The sequence below is a fragment of the Alligator mississippiensis genome, chromosome 1 (genome assembly GCF_030867095.1).
Source record: "Alligator mississippiensis isolate rAllMis1 chromosome 1, rAllMis1, whole genome shotgun sequence".
Classification (NCBI taxonomy): domain Eukaryota; kingdom Metazoa; phylum Chordata; order Crocodylia; family Alligatoridae; genus Alligator; species Alligator mississippiensis.
Window position 1 is genome coordinate 102,112,502 of NC_081824.1, and position 21,844 is coordinate 102,134,345.

At 43.0% G+C, this 21,844-nt stretch overlaps 1 protein-coding gene across 3 annotated transcripts in view; it reads right to left on the reverse strand.

Annotated features, from left to right (window-relative positions):
- Nucleotides 1-21,844, reverse strand: part of ROS1 (ROS proto-oncogene 1, receptor tyrosine kinase) — a 139,991-nt gene that overhangs the window by 31,801 nt on the left and 86,346 nt on the right. For all 3 annotated transcript variants that reach the window (XM_059733188.1, XM_059733183.1, XM_019479660.2), the window contains exons 34-42: nt 20,973-21,160; nt 19,559-19,651; nt 18,428-18,563; nt 17,754-17,916; nt 16,492-16,556; nt 10,948-11,077; nt 9,750-9,847; nt 9,415-9,618; nt 7,854-7,988 (exon numbers count right to left, since the gene is read on the reverse strand). In XM_059733188.1, the coding sequence (XP_059589171.1) occupies nt 7,854-7,988; nt 9,415-9,618; nt 9,750-9,847; nt 10,948-11,077; nt 16,492-16,556; nt 17,754-17,916; nt 18,428-18,563; nt 19,559-19,651; nt 20,973-21,160 (1,212 nt within the window). The remainder of the gene's footprint in view (nt 1-7,853; nt 7,989-9,414; nt 9,619-9,749; nt 9,848-10,947; nt 11,078-16,491; nt 16,557-17,753; nt 17,917-18,427; nt 18,564-19,558; nt 19,652-20,972; nt 21,161-21,844) is intronic.

The following is a 21,844-nucleotide window of genomic DNA, read 5'->3' on the forward strand; positions in this document are numbered from 1 at the left end:
CTCAAAAGCATTAGATATTGGCTACAGCCAAAGCTGAAGATTTTGGCTGGGGCATGCCAATGTTCCTGCTGGAACCAAAGCCAGAGGTTCGTGGCTCAAAGGTCTTGCCTTTCTGCTCAGTGTCTGACCAATCACCATATTTGGGGTCGGGAAGGAATTTTACCTCATGGTAAGATTGGTACGGACTGTGGAGGTTTTTGCTTTCCTCTGTAGCAGAGGTCATGGCCCCCTATCTGGGATCTCTTAAGCATATATTGACAACATTTTATAGGGCATTGGCTGCATGTTCCCCTACTTTACCTCTGGCAGGTTAGGGTGTTAGGTCTATGTTTTGTCAGGGTTTACAGTAGTCTTAGGTAGAGTTTAAGTTGTGGATTGTATAAGATGGTTTGGATAGGGATCTATCCACCATAAAGTAGTTCTGCCGTAGAGAGGATAGTGGACTAGATGACCTTTGGAGGTCCCTTCCAGCCCTACTTCCCTATGATTCAATGTACTTCACAATGTGAGAAGCTTGGGAAGGTGAAAGCCATCTGAGCATACCAGCCATTCGTTTCTATGTCTGAATGAAAATATGAGAACAAACACCTTTTGCTGCCAGGGATGAATGCAGAGTAACAAATAGTGTGTCAGCTTAATACGCTCAACAGGAATTTATGAGAAAGACCACAAGGATAACTGGTGAAACTTGATATTACTTCTGTTTTCCACTCATTCACACTATATGCATACATGTTTAAAATTGTGACACAGGATTATATTATTTCATGGGAAATGTCTTTCAACAGACATGAGAAAAAGTAGATCAAAACTCTATCCTTCAGCCAAACTTCAAAAACTGATTTAATTATAGGTTTAAGCAATACTTAAAGCTTTATCCTATTTAAAAAATTCAGTTAAGATCCAGTTAAGGTTCAGTTAAGATCTACACACTGAAATTATGTTTTAACTAGATTAGGGAAAAAACAAGTTACAGGCAAGACTCTGACTGTATATGTAGTGTAGACAGGGATGGGAGAATCTGGTTTTAAGAGACTCTAGATCATTCTCTAGAGAATTCTCAAAACTCTAGTTATTCTCAACACAACACCTCTGGGGTGTCTGGATTTCCTTTGAAAGGTGCCTTGGGCTGTCACACAATGTTAGCACTCTTTGATATGCAAACATGATTTACAAGATAAACCCAAAGATTTCAAAAAGGAATCCATACTATCAAAAACATTCTGACCTCTTGTCAGTTCTTTGCAACAGAAGAATCGCTCTATTATTTTTTTTCTATAGTCAAAAAACAAAAGAAAACTAAAAGCTAGCATTTTCAGAGGAGTGCCTTAGAGCTAACGAGAGGTGCCTTGAGTCTAACAAGGTTGCGAACTGCTGCTCTAGGTAAACTACAGCTATGAAGTTTAATAGTATACACCGGGTTCTATAGGAGGCTAACAATTCATAGATTCGTAGATGTAGGGTTGGAAGGGACCTTACAGATCTTCTAGTCCGACCCCCTGCCCTGGGCAGGAGAGAAAACTGGGCTCAAATGACCCCAGGTAGGTAAACGTCAAGCCTCCTCTTAAAGACCCCCAAGGTAGGAGCCAGCACCACTTCCCTTGGAAGTTGGTTCCAGATCCTAGCCGCCCTGACTGTGAAGTAGTGCCTCCTGATGTCTAGTCTAAACCTACCCTCTAACAACTTATGGCCGTTATTCCTTGTTACTCTGGGAGGTGCTCAAGGGAAAAGGTCTCTCCCAAACCCTGCTGGTCCCCCCTAGTAAGTTTACAGACAGCCACCAGGTCCCCCCTCAGCCTTCTCTTGTGAAGACTGAACAAGTTAAGGTCCTGTAGCCTCTCCTTGTAGGGTCTGTCCTGCTGTCCCCAGATCATACAAGTGGCCCTCCTTTAGACCTTCTCAATGCTGTCCACATCCCTCCTGAAGTGCGGTGCCCAGAACTGGATGCAGTACTCCAGCTGCGGCCTGACCAATGTCGCATAGAGGAGGAGGATCACCTCCTTGGCCCTGCTTCTGATGCATCTGTGGATGCATGACAAGGTACAGTTAGCCCTATTGAACGTGTCCTCGCATTGTTGGCCCATGTTCATCTTGGAGTCAATAATGACTCCAAGATCTCTTTCTGCCACCTTGCTTTCGAGAAGGGAGTTCCCCAGCCTATAGGGATGCTGCTGGTTCCTACTGCCCAAGTGCAGTACCCTGCACTTGTCAGTATTGAATCCCATCCTATTTTCATTTGCCCACCCCTGTAACCTGTCCAGGTCCCAATGTAATCTGTCCTTCCCTTCTTGTGTGCCCACCTCACCCCAAATCTTGGTGTCGTCTGCGAATTTAAACAGGGTGCTTTTCACCCCATCATCCAAGTCGCTAATAAAGAAATTGAACAGTGTGGGCCCAAGGACCAAGCCCTGGGGGACTCCACTGCCCACTTCTTTCCAGGTCAAATATGACCCATCCACCACCACTCTGAGTATGACCCCTCAGCCAATTTGCAATCCATCTGACTGTGTATGCATCAATGCCACAGTCACCTAGCTTTTTAATGAGAATGGGGTGGGAGACAGTGTCAAAAGCCTTCCTGAAGTCCAGAAAGACTACATCCACCATGACGCCTACGTCCAATGATTTTGTGACCCGATCATAGAAGGCAATCAGGTTGGTCTGACAGGTTGGTCTGACAGGACCTACCCCTAATGAAACCATCATCCCTGCTGCTGGCCCATCACAGATGTGCTCCTTGATAATCTTCTCAAAGAGCTTCCACAGGATTGAAGTAAGACTAACGGGCCTATAGTTGCCCAGGTCCTCCCTCTTCCCTCTTTTAAAGATGGGGACCACATTGGCCTTCTTCCAGTCATCCGGCACCTGGCCAGAGCACCACGAGTGCTCGTAAGGCCGTGCCAGGGGTCCTGCAATAACCCCTGCCAATTCCCTCAACACCCTGGGGTGGACAGCATCTGGACCTGCTGATTTGAACACATCCAGCCCCTCCAGAAGTTCCCTAACTTGGTCTTCTCTGACCCTAGGCCTGTCAGAGTCTCTCCTGAGTCCATCCTGAATCTCTGTGGAGTCCTGGTCTCTGCACAAGAAAATGGAGGCAAAGAAATTGTTGAAGAGGTCCGCTTTCTCCTCTGATGCAACCACCAGATTGCCAAGCATATCCTGCAGGGGCCCCACATTACCTAGTGCCTTCTTCATACTCCCTATGTATTTAAAAAAGGACTTTTTGTTATCCTTGATGCTAGCCCTAGTTCTGTATCTGCCTTAGCTTTCCTAACAGCCCCACTACAGACCCAAGCGGTGAAGGTATACTCCTCTTTGGTGATAGCCCCTCCCTTCCACTTGGTGTACACCTCCTTTTTGGCAATCAGGCATTCCTGAATACCCTTGGTGAGCCAGGGGGGCTTTTGGGCACTCTTGCTCCCTTTGCTTCTCATTGGGATTGTCACCCCTTGGGCTCTGATTATCGTCTCCTTAAGGAAAGACCACTCATCTTGGGCACCCAGTTCCCCTACAGTCCAGGACCCCAGTGTCCCTCCTACCAATCTCCTCAACTCATTGATGCTGGCCCTCTTGAAGACAAGGACTACTGCCTTGCTGCAGGCCCTTGACACCCTGCACTGGATGGTGAATTCCAGTAAGCGATGATCGCTATTGCCCAGGTGGTCGAGGACCTGGAGTCCCCTTTCCAGGTTGCCGCCAGGACCAGGTCCAGCAGGGCATTCCCCCTGGTGGGACTGTGCACCTCCTGGGTTAGGTGGGGGTCCTGTATTTCGGCAAGGAACCTTTGTGACCGGTCAGACCTGGCTGACTGCTCCTCCCAGCAGATGTCTGGGTAATTTAGATTGCTTATGACAACTACATCCCTTGCCTTAAGTGCCTCCACAAGCTGACCCGAGAATTCCCGGTCCAGCTCTTCCCCTTGATTGGGAGGTCTGTAGTAGACCCCCACCATTAAGTCCCTTACCCCATGACCCCCCTGTATTCTGACCCACAGCACTTCAGCCTGCCCCTCCTCAGACCCCATCCTGCTGGTTGAGGATGTGTATTGCTCTTTGACATAGTGCAATGTGCAATGAAAAGTACTCTGGGTGGTTTTGTTACTAGAAAACAAGTAAAATGTTTAGGATTAAGAAGAGTCCAGTGAAAGTATGGCTACCCCACCATGCTGTTTTTTTAATCACACTTTTTCTTAAGGAGAATTTCTCCAATGTCTGCCTGCCTATGTGCTTGGTTGCATACAGTCTAGAAGTGTTTTATCACCTGGTGATGAACCTGGTAATGAAAGCAGCAGGAGTTCAAAGGTAGTATTGGAGGGATTCAATATGGAAACTTTGGTTTTACCTATGTAATGTAATTAGCCTTGCTTTCAACAATCAATATAGCTGTGCCTGTACACACCCCTATGTACAGGCTTTGGGCACGCAGAACTTTGCACTGATTTAGCTCAAACATTGCCTTGCTCCATAACCAGGGGCTCAGCACTGTGGTTGTACCACCTGTATTGAATCAGATGCTACCAGTGTATATAAATGTATTTAAATGGTGTAAATACCATATTTATTTTAATAAAGGTAAGAGTTTATAGATGTTGAGCCTTATTTTCAACTCCAGCCCTCCTGCGCTCATTCAGAAAGTGGATTATCTTCCTGGAGTAATGTTTTGAGAAACAAGTGAAGGGAAAAAAAGCACCACAGCCTTCCCAACCCCGCAAGACTATATGTATAATTCCTATCCCCTTAATGCTTTCTATATCCTAAGGTTTCATGTCAATTCTACTTGCCCTACGGCATAAGCCTATAGTGAATTCCCAAACACTTCTCAATTGAAGTAGTTTGCCCTTTGAACCCTCTTCCTATCAGTGATGGTTTGTTTTGTAAAATGACAATGAGTGAGCTAAAGTGCAAAGGAGACGATTAATGACTGCGGCTGTCCAATGCAGGTTCAAAACCATGTAGAGAGGAGCAGGAATCCCAAGAATCTAGGCATTCCAGTAATGACCGTGCAAAGTAGCAACAAACTATTTACTCGACTGACAGAACCTATGTGCAGGTGCTGAATGTTCACCCAAAGAGATAAAAGATGGCACAAGATTCAAAAGAACTAATTCAGACTCTTTCCTTTTTAAAGACAAGGTCATTGATCTTAGGCCCCGATCTACAAGTTATGACACCTGGACAAACCTTTACTCCCCCCTAGTGCCTCACGGAAATAAGGAACTCCATGAGGGTCGGCCTGCATAGTCTATCTTTTGGGAGTGGACCCTTATAGGGTTATTTATTGTTTTGTTCAGTCTTTTTACATTTCCACTTAATTTTTATCATGGTAACATGAATCAGTTTGAATAGCATCTTACTAAGAGAGAGACATTTCATGCCATAGGTCAGGGATCTTTTGATGACTTTTTTTATAAAAAATATCAGTTAATTGACACAATTTTTCTGTTATTGTTGTTGTTCAACCGTATCAATTTTGACCAAATAGTCTGATTTCTTATTAAAATGATGGAGAAAGAGAAAGAACCCAGTGATAGAAGAGCCAATAACCCAGTGATTTGGAAAGTCACCTAGGAAGAGTGGCACCTCTTCCTGAATGAACGAATATTTAATTTTTTACATGAAGTGGAACAGCTTCAACTGTGAGACTAATACAGGCAGGGCAACTTGAACTTGGGGCTCCTACATCCCAATACCATAAACACAGGACATTATTTAATCTGTGTGTGTCTTTTTCTTTCTTCCTCTCTCTCTCTCTTACCACTGCCACCCTACCCTCTCTTCAATTTTTTTGCCTATCCATTTCCTTAGTTTGTAATGAAACTTTTGTAAAAGGCCACAGTTTTGCCTCAATACAAAATTAAACCAAATTTTTGGTTGAATCGGACTGCTTGTTCTCTGAATAGTTCTATGTAATGGCAAATACTTTGTAGCAATTGCCTCTGAAACTCACAGTGGGACAAATAGACCCACCTGTAAAAACCAGTCACAGAATGATTCCTCCCTTTAAAGAATCTCTTTAATATAATTGAAGTTAATGCTTGAAAGAGACATTAAAATTGGAAGCCTCTATTAAGCTGCAGAATTGTTAAAGACCAATTAACTGCAGACTTCACCTTCATCATTGCCTCAAACTTTGCATTATATCTATAGCAGTGGTTCTCAACATTTTAATACTTGAGGCACCTCTCATTAGACTGAAGGTACACTGTGGAAAATGTTAGCTCTTAGTTTTCATTGTTTTTTTGACTACAGAAAGATAATAGTGCCGTTTTTCTGTTGCAAAAAACTCAGAAATCACGCAACAGGTCAGAATGTTTTTAACACTGTGGATTCCTATTTGAAATCTCTGGGTTTGCCTTGTGAATCATGTTTGCATACCTAACAGTGCTAACATTGTGTAGCACCCTAAGACAGCTTTGAAAGGATCTCAAGACACCCTAAGGGTGCTGCGGCACCCTGGTTGAGAATTACTGATCTACCGTGAGAGGTTAGCTTAGTCTTTGTATAAATTCTATCTAACATTTCACCTGAGGTTGCAAGCAACAAATCTAGTTATGACAGGTGTATGGGCATCAAGTATACTGGGAACTAGACTAAGACCAACAACTCATTTCTCAAAACCATCATGATTTCCTATCATTAACAGAGTGAATGAATTTAATAAAAATACCTAAATTTAAACCTGTGACTTAGTCATGAAAGGCTGTATAACCTAGTGGACTCCAAGATGAACATGAGTCGGCAGTGTGACGAAGCTATCAAAAAAGCCAATGGCACTTTATCGTGCATCAGCAGATGCATGACGAATAGGTCCAAGGAGGTGATACTTCCCCTCTATCAGGCGCTGGTCAGACCGCAGTTGGAGTACTGCGTGCAATTCTGGGCGCCACACTTCAAGAAGGATGCGGATAACCTGGAGAAGGTCCAGAGAAGGGCCACTCGTATGGTTAAGGGCCTGCAGACCAAGCCCTACGAGGAGAGACTAGAGAAACTGGACCTTTTCAGCCTCCACAAGAGAAGGTTGAGAGGTGACCTTGTGGCTGCCTATAAGTTCATCACGGGGGCACAGAAGGGAATTGGTGAGTATTTATTCACCAAGGCACCCCCGGGGGTTACAAGAAACAATGGCCACAAGCTAGCAGAGAGCAGATTTAGACTGGACATTAGGAAGAACTTCTTCACAGTTCGAGTGGCCAAGGTCTGGAACGGGCTCCCAAGGGAGGTGGTGCTCTCCCCTACCCTGGGGGTCTTCCAGAGGAGGTTAGATGAGTATCTAGCTGGGGTCATCTAGACCCAGCACTCTTTCCTGCTTATGCAGGGGGTCGGACTCGATGATCTATTGAGGTCCCTTCCGACCCTAACATCTATGAATCTATGAATCTAAAACCAAGCCCCTCAACCAGCCATCTTATTTACAGTTTACATAGAACTCCTTGATTTATAACTGACTGCACAGACTGAAAATCTCACATTCTCCTCTCAGTGGTTTATGTTTAGGTTCAGAAAGCCATCCACAAGCTATTAGCAACTGTTATTATAATCATGCTTCAAGATTCATACCCAATCTCAAATGCTCGTTTGATATCTGAGCTCTGATTTAAATCATCAGCACATATGGTCAATTCAATCTTGAAGCTTACTTCTCAGCCACAACCAAAATCCTGCATTAACAAACTGAGTCACTGGTTTGTTACCCAGCTGGCACATACAAGTATGAGTTATAGAAAAGGGAGCACAAGCTACGGGCACAAGATGTTGCTCAGGAAAATACTGCAGAACAAAATAGTGGCTAGCTGGTGGTGTCATCCACAATGTTTCATTGTTTAATAATGTTATGAACCAAAATTAACTTACAGGTTATCAGGACAATTATTTGGCATCTCCAGCCTCCCTCCTGATCGTACATGATGCAAAACCTCAAGAGTGGAGAAACCTGGATATGGCTGATGACCCAGGGTTAAAGTTTCCCATACTAAGACTCCAAAAGACCTAAGAAAAGTAAATAAAGGTAGAATGTCAGTGATTTTAAATGATGGTGAACTTTTAGAAAAAAGATCACTATGTCTGTTCTCATTTAGCTAAATTTCTCTAACTTCAAAATAAAGTTCAGTTGGAAAAATGAGGGCTATTGGACTACTAATTTGATATGAACCAGTTCATATATTCTCAATTGCATCTGCAGATCCGCTAAAAATTCTACAGATGCTTAGCTATGATGCCAGTCACACTACTGAGACTAATTCTATAAGACAGTGGTAGGTAACTACCTACATTCCAGTTGCAGACTGGAATGGCCCCCCTGGGTCAGAGGAAGGCAGCCAAGAGAACAGTAAGATCCAGTCACTGCCACTGCTTGTCTCTGCAGCAAAACCAGAAGAGTGTCCACAGCCAAAGTCCTGCAACTACCAAATGCTGCCAAAGCCTCACATCTGCAAGCCAGATCTAGTAGTTCCATGGGACAGATCTGACCCACAGGCCCTAGGTTGCCAACCCCTGCTCAAAGGGGCTGACCATCCTCAACTTTCATTAGCTCCATGTATCTTTTGGTCGTATCCTGTTTAGATACACAAGGGTTCAGAAGTCTCCAGGGATGTCCTTGGAAGCTGAAGGAGTTACTAGTGCTCAGTGTCACACAGAAGGAGCTAGGCTGCACAAAGGAGTGAGTCCAGGGCACTTAATATTTCACTTATATGCATAAAAGTAGAAATACAATGAACAGGCTGCAATGAAGGACAGGGTGCAGTCATGTCTGTGCCTGGGTGGGCCAGAGCCCACCAATGCCTAGATATGAACTTATGTGAATCCCAAGTTTAAGCAAATGTATTAAAAGGTGGGGTTTATGAAGTTGAGGACCAAAGTGTCCATTCCAAGCTATGCCATGGGAGTGAAGCACTATTGAAAACTATGTTGGTGCTTGGGAGAGAGATTCAGAAATGGCAGGGGACCTAATAATGTATACTAACTTTAAAACAAATAAGATCATTAGGGGAGGGTGAAAAAGCTAAGGAGAAAATATTTGCCTCCTATAGGGAGGATATGCCATTTGATCTAAAGGACAATGAATAGGGAGAATGTGATGTTGATGATCCATTCATAAACCAAAAAACACATAAATGATCCTTTGTGGGAATCTGTACAAGATTATTGTGGTCATATGACCCCAGGAACTTCTTACAGGAGGGCAAAGTTAGACTCTAAGGCTGTAAATAAATATGAACATGCAGAAATATGAACAGCTGTATGTCACAAAGTTACACCTTCAATTAGCGCATGAAACAGACAGAATATGTCTCAGTACCTAATTGACCAGAGGTGGCACTAGAACAACGCACTATTGCTACTGTAAACTGATTTTTTTTCTTGCTTTAGTGTTTATTATTATTATTCCCACAGCTTTGCCATGCCAGGAACTTACCATACATCAGATCGACTAGTAAATACACCATCAATCAGGCTTTCAGGGGCCATCCATCTCACAGGGAGCAGGCCTTCTCCTCTTTTTCTGTAGTAATCATTTTTATAGATATCTCTGGCAAGTCCAAAATCCCCAATCTTCACTATTCGGGAAGCGCTGCTGTATTCCTTCACAGACACAAGGCAATTTCGGGCTGCTAGGTCCCTAATTTACAAAGCATAAACAATGACAGAATTGTGAGAACTTTTGCTAGGCTATCGTTTTTCAGTTTGAAATATTTGCTCCTTCAGCTATGTGAAAGAATCACAAAAACTACAAAGAAATTAAACCTGTACCTGTGGATGAAGTGCATTTTCTCTAAATAGACACAACCTTTGCAGATATCCAGACAAATATCCAGAAGATCAACTAGTGTTAGCAAGGGACTTTGGAACTACAAGAGACAGAGGCACCAGTTATTATCTTCGATTTATATACGTGCAAAACAAAAAGGATCTCCTGCTATGCCAAGATGGGTTATTTTTCTCTTTTTTATATTAAAGATTTTCTAAGGTGAAAAATCTTTGTACGTTAATAAAGCAGATAATGTTAGTTATTCATAATTTAAGAACAAGTGCTCTACTAATGCAGGTGAGAGATAGCAAAATAAACCACCTACTTTTACCTCAGGAGAAGGATAATGTCTCCAGAAGCCCAGGGGATTATTTGTACATTGTAGTGGGGCAACTAGATGACCAATCTGTGGCGTGCTTGCAACAAGTTGCATAGGTAGCCTCTGTGTATAGCATGTGGCAAAACAGGGAGGGTAGGTAGCACTGTGGTATGGGAGGGAGCAGAAAGCAGAGCAGCAGATTGGGCAGGGGAAGGGCATAGAAGTGGTACTTAGAGCAAGTACAGGATTTAATTTTTGGTACAGCTCACAAAAAGTTGGTCCTCACCAAATTAGGCAGTAAATAAACTCGTAATATCTTGGCTCTACATTGCCTTCTTCAAGGACCTTATAATCCATATTGTTATTCTGTGTACTAAATATGGACAATTTAAAAGTTTCTCTCTCCTCCCTGATTTCTTAGCTTCTAAGCTTCTTTTATCAACTAAACTCTTTGGGGGGCAGGCATAAAATTTGCCTGTGAGCTTGGGCTCTTCCTAACACATTATATATATTTCCATGATACAAATAACAAGAAAACAGTGAAAATACTATGCTAAAAGTTTGTTTATGATTATTTCAAAGCACCGTAGGAAGACCCAGTGAGCATTTTATGAGTAAAACCCATTTTTGAAAACTCAGTCTTTGATCTGTTAGCAGCTCAGAATCCTGCTACACAAGAGATCTGAGTTCAGATTATGAATTTACTTGGTTCACTACTCACTCAGATTATGAGCTCCTGGGTAGCGAACAGACCAGCCAGTCCAGGGACCCTCAGATGGAAGAAATCATTGGACAGACAGGGCTTTGATGGTGGGGAAAAGAGGAAGAGGGTGGGATATTTGAGGAGTATCATCAGTAGCTAAAATGCACCCTGTTCCCACCTTTTGCATTCTTGCTCCTCGTAGATAGCTAAGTAGATCCCCTCCTTCCATCAGTTCCAAGATAATGTACTGGGGTTCATTCAGCAAACAAACTCCAAGTAACTTCAGGATGTGTGGGTGATCAAATTTGCTGAGGAAAAAAAAATGCCTCATAGTTATCCATGAGAAATCCTGCCCTTTAATAGCAGAGTTAAACATATTCCGTTGTGTTGTACTAGCAGCTGTATCTTTAAAATCCTGCCATACGAATAGCTGGCTTAGGAAAGCAAGGTGATTCTGGATCTCCTTCAGCTTAAGGGGAGCTTGGGTTTATGCACCTGAATTTTAGTTCTATGTTAAACATCTTAGGGAGTCGTTCTTATGCACATGCATGCACAGCCAGCACCCTGCATAGTATTTTTAGAAGAAGGGAAGTGAACTGAAGTAAAAATGAAGATGATAGTGTCCTTTTGGTGGGACTTAATATGAATTTCACTCTGTCCTTGACAGATTGGAGATATACCATATTTACTCACATAGCACATACCCTTTCCCCCGAAATCAGCCCTGCAAAATTGGGCTGTCTTATGTGGAGAGCTTGATTTTTTTTTCCTTTGCCAGAACAAAGGAGACATTGTACTGTAATGGCTGCCACTTCTCTCTGTGCTAGCAAGCAACAGCTGCAAAAGGGTTAAACACTGTAGCTTTTGCCCAAAGTAGCCAGTGAACTGTTGCATATAGTTAGCTCTTGGACACAAATCTGGAAATTTCCTTTCTAAAAAAACCCAAAACAAAACAAATTCTGCTTCCAAAAAAACAAGCTGCATGTCCTATTTTGAGGCATGTGATAAGTGAGAAAATACATGAGGTTCTCAACCTCCAGCTTGCAGACATCCAGTCTCTAGCCTATGGAGCCACAGGACTCCCCATAGGCTGGATTTGGTGGTGGGGAAGCAATGGTAATTAATGTACCTCTGCTACCCCACCACCAAATTTCCAAGCCCTGTGGCCAGATGGCATGGCCCCATACACTGGACTGAGCCAGCACATAGGACCAGGGTTGGGGGCCTGATCTGGCACATATGGGACCAGAGTCAGGGCCCAGGTGGAAGGCACAATCTTATGCATATGCAGCTGAGACTGGGGCCAGTGGGCCAGGGCCAAGGGCAAGGTACATGGGGCCAGGCCTGGAGCAACAGGCCCAATCTAGCATGTGGAACCAGGGTCCAACCCAGTGTGTATGATCAGACCCACATGCTGATCCACTAGATTGAGTCCACAGGTCAATCCCACGCACTGGGTCTAGCCTGTGGATGGACCCCACACTACTCATCTGACCTGTAGCCTAGAAAGGTTTTAGAGCTTTCTTCAACGTGAAATTAAATGAGAGAAATTGTTCCATTTTATATTGGTTGCTCTAATCAGAGTAGAACGACACATCCAGACCATTCCAATCTATAATAGGGGCAAATATTCACAGAAAAATATAATTTAGAGATATAAAAGACTTTTTTTTTTTTAGTTTCTCCAGGTGTCTGTGGAAAGTTGTTTCTTTTATCACATTTTCAAGACAGAGATAAATCAGTACAAGTACTATGTCAAATGGAATCTGTTTGCAATTGCATACTTTTGTAAACAGACATTTATGGGATATTACAGGGCTACTGTCAGTCTAGCATATTTAAAAAATGAATTGAATTAAGAGTAGTTACAGATGGAGGTGCACCAATACATTGGTCCAATATTGGATCAGCAGTAATATAAAGAAAATTGATCTTATTAAAAATCAGCCTGATGTGGCCGATAAATGCCCTTGTATGTGCGCAGCCACATCGCAGCACATAGGCAACAAGGAGCACAGCCCAGCAGCTTAGAGAGTTGCATGCAGCTGGTAAGTCTGGTGGGGTGAAAGAGGAGGAGGGAAGGAAAAGGTGTGGGGGGGGGGCAGATCAAGGGCCACACGATGAGGGAGGAGTGGGGCTGGGGCTGGGGCTGGAGCACGTGCTGCTTAGCCGGGGCAGGGCAAGTGCAGGACAGAGCCATGGCTCATCTGGGGGCATGGAGGGGGGGTGTGTGCCCCCTGATTTGTGCGGGGTGGCACAGGGTACATGCTCCTCTTCCCCAGGCCCTCTCAGACAAGCAGCAGGAGCAGCAGTGGGAGGTGCCAGACAAGCAGGTGAGTGCTGGACCAGTGGCTCCTAGACGAGAAGCACTCAATGGCAGGAGCCGTCCTCCCACTCCCCACACCCCCAGATGAACTGCAGCTCCATCCCATGCTCACCCCGCCCCACCCCAGCTGGGCAGCACTTGCCCCAGTCCCAGTCCTTCCTCACTGTGGGGCCATTGATCTGCCCCGCCACACCCTTTCCCTCCCCTCTCCTCTTCCAGCACACCAGACTTACCAGCTTCATGCAGCTCTCCAAGCTGCCGGGCTGGTATTGGAACTCGGATCAGTATTGGCCAATATGCCTCCTTAAAAATTGGCTTCCAGTATCAGCCCCAAAAATCTCTACTGGTGCACCCCTAGTTTCAGACTCTGTCAACCTTTGTATTTTTGCAACCATATTTTCTTGCATTTTAAAATGGCTTTCTCTCCCCACTGCTGAATGTAAGAATACACCAATAATCTGGGAAAGTAACAGTATTTCCTTCAGTTATGGTAATCATAGGCATTGCTTGTGGCAATAGTCAGTAAAATCTTTTTAGTAGGAAGTGTAGAAGTTATAATTTAAAGAAAATCTCTAACTAAGGAGATTGAGTTGGTAATTGGAAGATTGTTCCTCAGTGAAGTAGCCAACCAATCAGTTAGTAAAAGACAGACCAAGGGTCTGCAGATGTTGTGTACTGCTCCACTAATTAAGTGTATTTTCCTCATTCACATACACCTGGGTTTACTGAACCCAGGGATCACTGCAGGAAGTGTGATTTTTAAGTTGACAGTTCCCTTTCCCTTCCTAACATATACCTCTTGGTCACACACAAACTCTAGTGCTATCAAGAACAAAAACAGGAAAAAGAGCACTTGATACTTTTTTCCAAGCCTCCCAAAAATTTCTCATTAAGCTGTCAATCCTTAGCTTTATAGTGATTAAGTATACCAAAGATTTTGCAATATATTCTTTAGTACAAGTGACTCATTTATTAATACTTGATGTCAAAAGGTTAATTGAAAACATTGTGGTGAACTCAATGTCTCTAGCAACAATGCTCTTAAGTTCACTGCACTGCTCCAAGCAGACTGCCTCTTATGCTAAAACCAGGTACCCACCTCTCTATGGGGCTTTGGGCCAGTTGGAGGACTGCTGAATTACAGTGCTAAATAGGTTGTCCCTGAGCTAACTAACCAACCTGTACAGCCCTGTGGATTTGGCTACACTGTGTCCAGTTTAAGAAACAGCCTACCTGGAGAACTGCAGGACAGTAAGCTTATTGTATGGACACAGTCAGAAGGTGACTCAACTGCTTCCTTTCCATACATGCCAAACCTGGAAATGAGGCAATGAAGCTGCTTTGAGTGCCTTACCACTACTAGAGGCATAGCAAAGCAGCCATGCACCCTGAGCAGCCCCAGTGCACAGGTGTAGTTCCAGCTGCCATGGTGTCATTAGCAGTGGTACATCCGACACCGCTGTGGTGGCTCCTATTTTATCCTAACAAGGAAAGCACCTGAGGCTGCTGCCCGACTTCCCCCACTCTCCTCACCTCCCACCCCACCCCCTCTTCAGTCATACTACTGGTTTTATCGCTGGCATATAATAGTAACAGAAGCAATATATGCTCCCTATTTGAACACAGTGGTGTGCAAAACATTACTGTCTTCTTTTGCAGTATATATTTAGAGAGGCAGGCCAGAGACAGATTACATTTAGATACAGAATAGTCTGCTCCAATTATGTTGTCCATTCAGTCCTTAGCTTTAACCATTTGTGGGTCACTTACTAGATCAATATCAAGAGGCTACTTGATATCAATATCAACTACCTGAGAGAATGAAAAAATACTTCCCTTTTGTTAAGTGTCTCAGATGAAATCTTAATAACAAGCGAAACACTAAAAAGTTCCTGGTTTAGTGAAAGAACATGACACATTTATGCATTTCTCATATTCTGCTAGTCCAGTGTATGTTTAAATTTTAATTTTAATGACTGTCACTCATATTCAAGTATGACTACTACTGATATTGGAAATTAGTTTCCACATGTAGGATTCAGGAAATGTGCCAGGGCAAATTGGTGCCTACATTCCCCCTATCGTCAGCCAAGGTGGTGTGATGATGTTCTGTTGCTCATTCTGCTTCCTTCGCAGTGGAGTGCCAAGCTCGCTTATCACGGGCTGTATTCTCCCAGGACATTAAGTCTAGCCCAGAAGACTGTATGTGCCGCTTAATGCAGTCCTTGTAGCAGTTTGGAACAGCCAACCTTTCTACTGCCTTTTTAAAATTCACTGTACAGAGCTCTTCTAGACAGTTGATTGTTGTCCATATGTATGACATGGTCATATACCAGTGTATGTATGTGTGTATAAATGTAACTACAAGATTTCAGTAGTATATATTCTCAGCTTTTTGTATTGGGATTGTTTTACTTGTAAGCAATAGATGCATCATATATTTCATTTGTACCATATATATCTAACATAAGAAGACCTTAAGGTCACATAGAGAAGCATTCAAAAGCCAGAACACATACCCTTAACACTTTTACTTCATGAATGTGCATTTTGACAGTCTTTCATTATAATATCCCAAATTAGTATTTTCAGAGGACACTGCACAGTTTGCACAGGGGAAACACAAAAGGAACGTGAAAATCATTTTAAAAATGTATGGAACAGAAACAAATAGGAAGACTGTACATACTACAACTGTTATCATTGCACCAAAATTTAATGTTACGCTTTCCTTAGAAGACAACCCATTTTTTTCAGAAGTGTCCCAATTTTGAGTGCCCAAAACTGAAGTCAGAGAATAGCAGGTGCTCAACATAGCTGGAAATTAAGTCTTATTCATGCTCTTACACTATGAAGTGAAAGACTCTATCTCAACTCTCAGTGAACACACTGGGGACTCTGGAGAACTTCAATTTCCAGCTCAAACACTGACCTTTCTAAGTAAATTCATTCACAGCTGGCACATAAACATACCATATGTTTGTGTCCTGCTTAGCAAAAGAAGTATATGGCAGCCCCTAGTGGTGAGCGTGCACATATTAAAATAAACATTTAACTGTAAATTCAAGCTGTATAGCATCTTCTTATCCTGAAAAACAGAAAAATCAAATGCTGTCCAATTATCATCACTAACTGGCCCATAGGGAGAAGCAATTATGATGAATCACTTCAGTCAAAGATCCAGTAAATCCATGAAATTAGTACACTAAATTTTCAGTTTTATTTTGCCAACCAATACTGCAGATTAATTTGGTATGATTCTCCATGTGAAGATTTAATTATTTAGCCAAAATGGAATGGACCCAAGCTATTAAGTGTTTCTCTGTTCCCTCCTGAAGTCTAAAGCCCTCGGTTATATCAGTTTAAAAAGAAATCTTAAGGTAAAGTTTGCCTTACCTCATTAAGTGTGCCTCCTTCAGGAATTCACTCTTTTCATAATCTGTAGCACCTTTCTTTAAAGTCTATTTGACAAGGGGGAAAAAAAAGTCAAGACAATTGCATCACTGCCACTGAAACTTGTACAACATTTATATAAGAAGAGATGCAACAGGCTGGCCTTTTCTGCTAACACTCCCCCCACTCCCAACCCTCAACACATGCTTTACTATTACGTATTTCCAGCAATAGCCACAAAATAATAGATACCTTCTAAACAAAATAAGTCATCTATGCCTTTTCCTTACCAAAAGATCCCAGTTCAAGGATAGACTAGTAAACAGACAAAAAAGTATGGGAAAAAGGAGTAACTTGGAGAAAAAGGATACTTGAGAGTATGTTAGAAGAACTGGCTCTAGTTGTATACTACGATGGTATTAATGACAGAATTATTTTTAAGAGGGTCCTCTTGTTTGTTATTAGCTTCTATTTTCATCAGGAAGCCCTTGACAAAAGTAAAATTACAGGTGCAGTGTTGCTGTACACACTGCCGCACAGCCCTATTCCCCAGTGCTTGATTAGCATGATGATTAGTGAGGAGAGAGACTGGTTCTTTAAGTTTGACCATTCAGAAGCCAGTCATTTGGGGTTTGTCTAATAAGACTTTTGAAATGAGGGTGTGGATTTTTTTTTAAATGACTGCAATAAAGAAATATAGCGTGTTGCCAGAAATATAGAACTGTGCAACAAAATCTCAATGATCAGCTGCATCAGTGACTCCATTACAATGATCAAGGTTGTGAGGTATTAGGTGGCCTAATGACTTATTCTCACACTCAAGAGTTTTTTTAACTGAATGCATGTTTGATCTAACTGGAGTTCCTATGAGATGTGTTTCTAAAAGTGTTTAAATATACAATTTAAGTGAAATTTGTACCATGATTGACTGTCTCCAAGATTTGAAGTTAGCAGGTGCTGTAGTGAAACCTCAAGTCCTAAGTGACTGTGCAAGCTCATACAGTAATTTAGTAGCAGAGACAGATATACAAACCATGCCTCTTGACTCTTATTCCTGTGGTCTAAACACTGAGTCAGGACTGCCTGCCTATGGTGCCAGCAGTATAACGAGGAGTGGGCAAGTGGGGCACTGTCCTGGACAACATCTTAAGAAAGGTACACAAATGGCAATCACTGCTGGTGCCAACCGGACTGCCACTGCCTCGGGCACAAAACTTCTATTTATAGTTCTATATATCGTACTGTCTCTACGCAGCTAAAATTACCTTCACTGCTACTTTGGATTCTCTGCTTCCAGCTGCAATGATATCTACAGCAGTCCCTTCATACACCTCTCCAAAAGCTCCTGTTCCCAATAACTTATGCAAATTCAGTTTTTCCCGAGGAAAGGCTGGCAAGGATTCAGTCTCACCTGGAGTAGGGAGATTGCTACAAAACAAAAGTATTCTAATTAATTAATTAAATTAGTTTCTTAGATATGAACACTTCATATATTTTGCCTTAAACCAGTCTGGGGAATTCATCTCACCCCACCTGGTTGATCTGGGTTGTAAATGATGCACGAGCCTTTTGAAATCTTTCTGCAGAAGAAAGTATTTCACCATTTGGCTCAGAATGAAACAAAAGCTGTGTTTTAAAACTGGCAGCAAACTCTTTTGACTATTTATCAGTTTGTGCCACAATAGGAGTGGTTATGGCCTGTTGAAAATGTGGCATTTTTTTAGAGACCTAGAGGGGTAGGGAGCTCTTTTAAAAAGCTGGCCTTGAGTCATGGATCACTTTCTCTGAACAACAGGGGCTAATTTTTGAACGCTGAGCACCCTTAGTTCCCTAGGCTTCACTTAGAGTTGTCAGTGCTCAGAGTTTCCTTAAACCAGTCCCAAAAAGCCCCACTAAATTTTTGCTCTGGAAGTCACTTTGACACGCATCAGTTACGTACTGCACAGCATAGCAAGCATTGGCCAGTCCCACAGCATCATGAAGTCCCCTAAGTTGAGCTAACTCTTTGTCTTCCTTGACAAAAACAATCTGCCCAGGCTGTGTCAACTTTCTGGATTTCCACCTCTGGTGCCAAACTGAAAAAAAAAAGAAAATTAGAGATTTAACTTCCAAGATATCACTTTTACATCAGAGGGCTGAACAGTTAAATTTACTTTTACTCTCTGTTGTAGACAGTTTTCCATCTCTTCTCTGTGTTTGTGTCTCTATATATGAACATCAATAAAACACCTGACACAACCGTTAGTAACTGTACATGTTTTAGCACTAATAAAAAAGTGTAAAGCACCTAGCTTTACTACTTCTGCAGTGCCTCTGACTGCACTGCTAAGCAGCATAGTATTGCCCACCCACTCCCAAGCTGCACATGCCAAACCCAGAAAGAAGCCAGTGAAGTCACCTGGAGGCATTCAGGCCACTAGTCTCAAGCAAGCTTGTGAGTCTCAGTGGGAAGGTGCCTTCAGGCTAGCTTGACCATCTTATTTTCAGGTTTGGCATGTGTGAAGTAAAAGCAGGTGTGCAGGGCCACTGTGACTTAATAGCACACTCAAGAGCATGACAGAAGAGAAATAGGCCCACTCAAAGAATACCCTCTGCTCTCCCTACAGGGACTCAGTGGAAGAAGCCTAGGAACAGGAATGGGATGCACCCAGGAGCAGATTCAGAGGGGCTGCAGTAGCATGACCACACAACCTTTTCAGACTAAACTGCACTGAGGGAGGAGCAGCTGGCAAGTCCCCAAAGCAGGTAAGAATCTCCCCTTCTCCCCTGTACTCAGAGACACATTCCCCCACACCCTCCCTCCCCCTTCCTGCCTGTTGCTGCTGCTTTCATTGTTGTCCCAGGGGCACCAGAAGCTCCAAAGCCATTCCTGCCTGCTCCATCTGGGCTGCATGGGGGCCAGGCTCAGCTGAGCTCAATAGCAGCAGAAGGGCCATGACTTCCCCCTTCCTACTTGGTCCCCCTGGGAGCTGGCAGAGTGAGGGGAAACTTCCTGCTCATCACTGCTACTACTGCTGACTCCAGCTGTTCTGCCAAATTTACATGATGAATTAAATGTTCAGTCACATACCAAAAGCAACTAGTGCAAACACAATCAAGATTAGTCCAGTTATTCCGATTACCACAGCTATGACAATGATCGCCTCTGGGAAGGGTGCAGTATCTGTTAGATGGGGGGTAAAAGGGAATCATTATCAAGAAAAACTACATATGCATGAGTGAGTTAAGTGCTTTAGCTTTATCTTTCTGTCATTTCTTTAGTGCTCCATTGTTGTAGGTCAGGGCTATCCAACCTGAAGTGGCTGGGAGCCACAGGCCCCTTAGCCTAAGGTGGCCATCATAAAGGAGAGTCTGGTCATCCTCTGTCTTCTACTGATATGAAAATGGATGCCTTTATGTCCTCTATTTTTCTCTTGAAGAGAAAGCTAGGGGATATAAAGGTGTCGGGTTTCATATCAATAGAGGACAGAGTAGCAGAAAACTGGAATGTCTTCTATGATGACCACTCTACCTTAGCCACATATTGTGTGGGCCACAGATTCCCAGGTTAAATGTTGTAAGGGATGCATGCCATGCTACTCAACACCCCCTCCCTCCCAATGCACTACACAGTCCCTGACATGCCATATGAGGCCCCTACCCCACTACCACACCATGCTGGTGTATCATATAATTCCCCCATCCTAGTGAAGCACATGGGCTCTGACATGCCCTGTGGCCCCAATACATGGATATGCTACACCATACAAGTCCCCTGCATATGCTAGCATGATGTGCAATGAGGTCCTGCTACACGTGCTACCTCCCCCCCACACCCACAGTGTGATCTCCAGGTCCTCCCAAGCCCTTTGGCCATCAGCTCCCTCAGCTTCACAGACTTCAGGGGTAGGAACAGGCAGAGGAAGTTGGAGAAGGCAGGGGAATCCAGAGACTCCAGTGGCAGCAGCCAGAGTGTAAAGGGGGGAGCAGCATTCAAACTAGGAGCTGAGGGGGCACAGTTTAATTCATGAGCCACCAGTTGGAAAGCCCTGCTGTACGTGAAAGAAGACAGCAGAACCATTTAAACAGTGGAGGCATGATTTTTAAAAGCACTAAGAATGGGGCTAACTTAGCTCCTCCTGAAGTCAACAGTAAAACTCATCATGAAGTCTAGGGAAGCAGAGATAAGCTAATGCTGAGCATCTCTGCACCCTGCTCCCCCTTCAGGAAATATACCCACACTACACAGTACTGGTAAATAGATCTGTACCAATATTAACTACTGCAAATCATTTGGCCCCACGTCTTCTATGAAAAGAAAGTGCATTAGGTAGGATCAGCTGGGAATCATCATAGAAATGCTATTATTAATCATCCCTTAGGCATATTATTTTATATGTCTAACAATATCTTCAGGAAAAGTGTGGTCTGTTGATAAATCAGTAAGGTAGCCCTGTGTCCTGTAATTAAACTGTATCTTATTAAGAAAATAAAACAGCATGTACCTTTAACTAACACAATATTCTCACTTATGCCACTGTATTCACCAAGTCCAAGCAAATTTGCAGCGGCTGCTCTGAACTGGAAAGTTCCTTCTGTGTTCTTGGCCCTCCATATACATACATCGGTGCAAGAGTCATTGTAAACCACCTCCCAGGATGGTTTCATTTTGCTTGTATTATGGGAACACCTCCTAGAAAGAGCACGGTGGAACAACAATGATGAGAGTATTATCTACTGCTTCTCATATACCATTTCCATTCAATGGCCTACACAAGGACTCTCTTTATTGCACATGCTCCACATTCAATATCATTCCATTGGGGGTTTGGCTACAGAGTGACCGTAGCACGTCATTCCAGCAATGCAAGAGATCACACAGCTCTAGTCTGGCACAGAGAAGGAAATGCCAGAACATTTTGGATGTAAAAGGCCAGGGCACTCTTTCTCTTGTTTCAGCATGCATGTCAAAATCAGGATTTCAAACTACTGTTATCTGATCGCCAGCAAAATGTTTTGTTTCTTTTTATGATTAGAGGGTTTCGTTTTCTTGGGCCTAGAGCTATTTACTGTCTTTTATGCATCGGGTTTCACAAGCTAATACAGGAAGCAGGTCATTGGCACAAGGCACAATTCTTTAGCAAGTTATCATAACCGCTGGCTGGTGGGTATATTGCTTCCTTTTCACAGTGGTCTTAATTTGCTCACCTATAATAAATTTGGAGTCAACTGTTCACCATCTAAAGGAATAGCATATTTCTAATACTGATTAGACATGAAAATATATGTCCAAAAAAGTCATTTCATGTTATGACTATATGATGACTTCAGATTAAATGGCTTGGTATATTATGCCATATAACCTTGTCAGACTTTG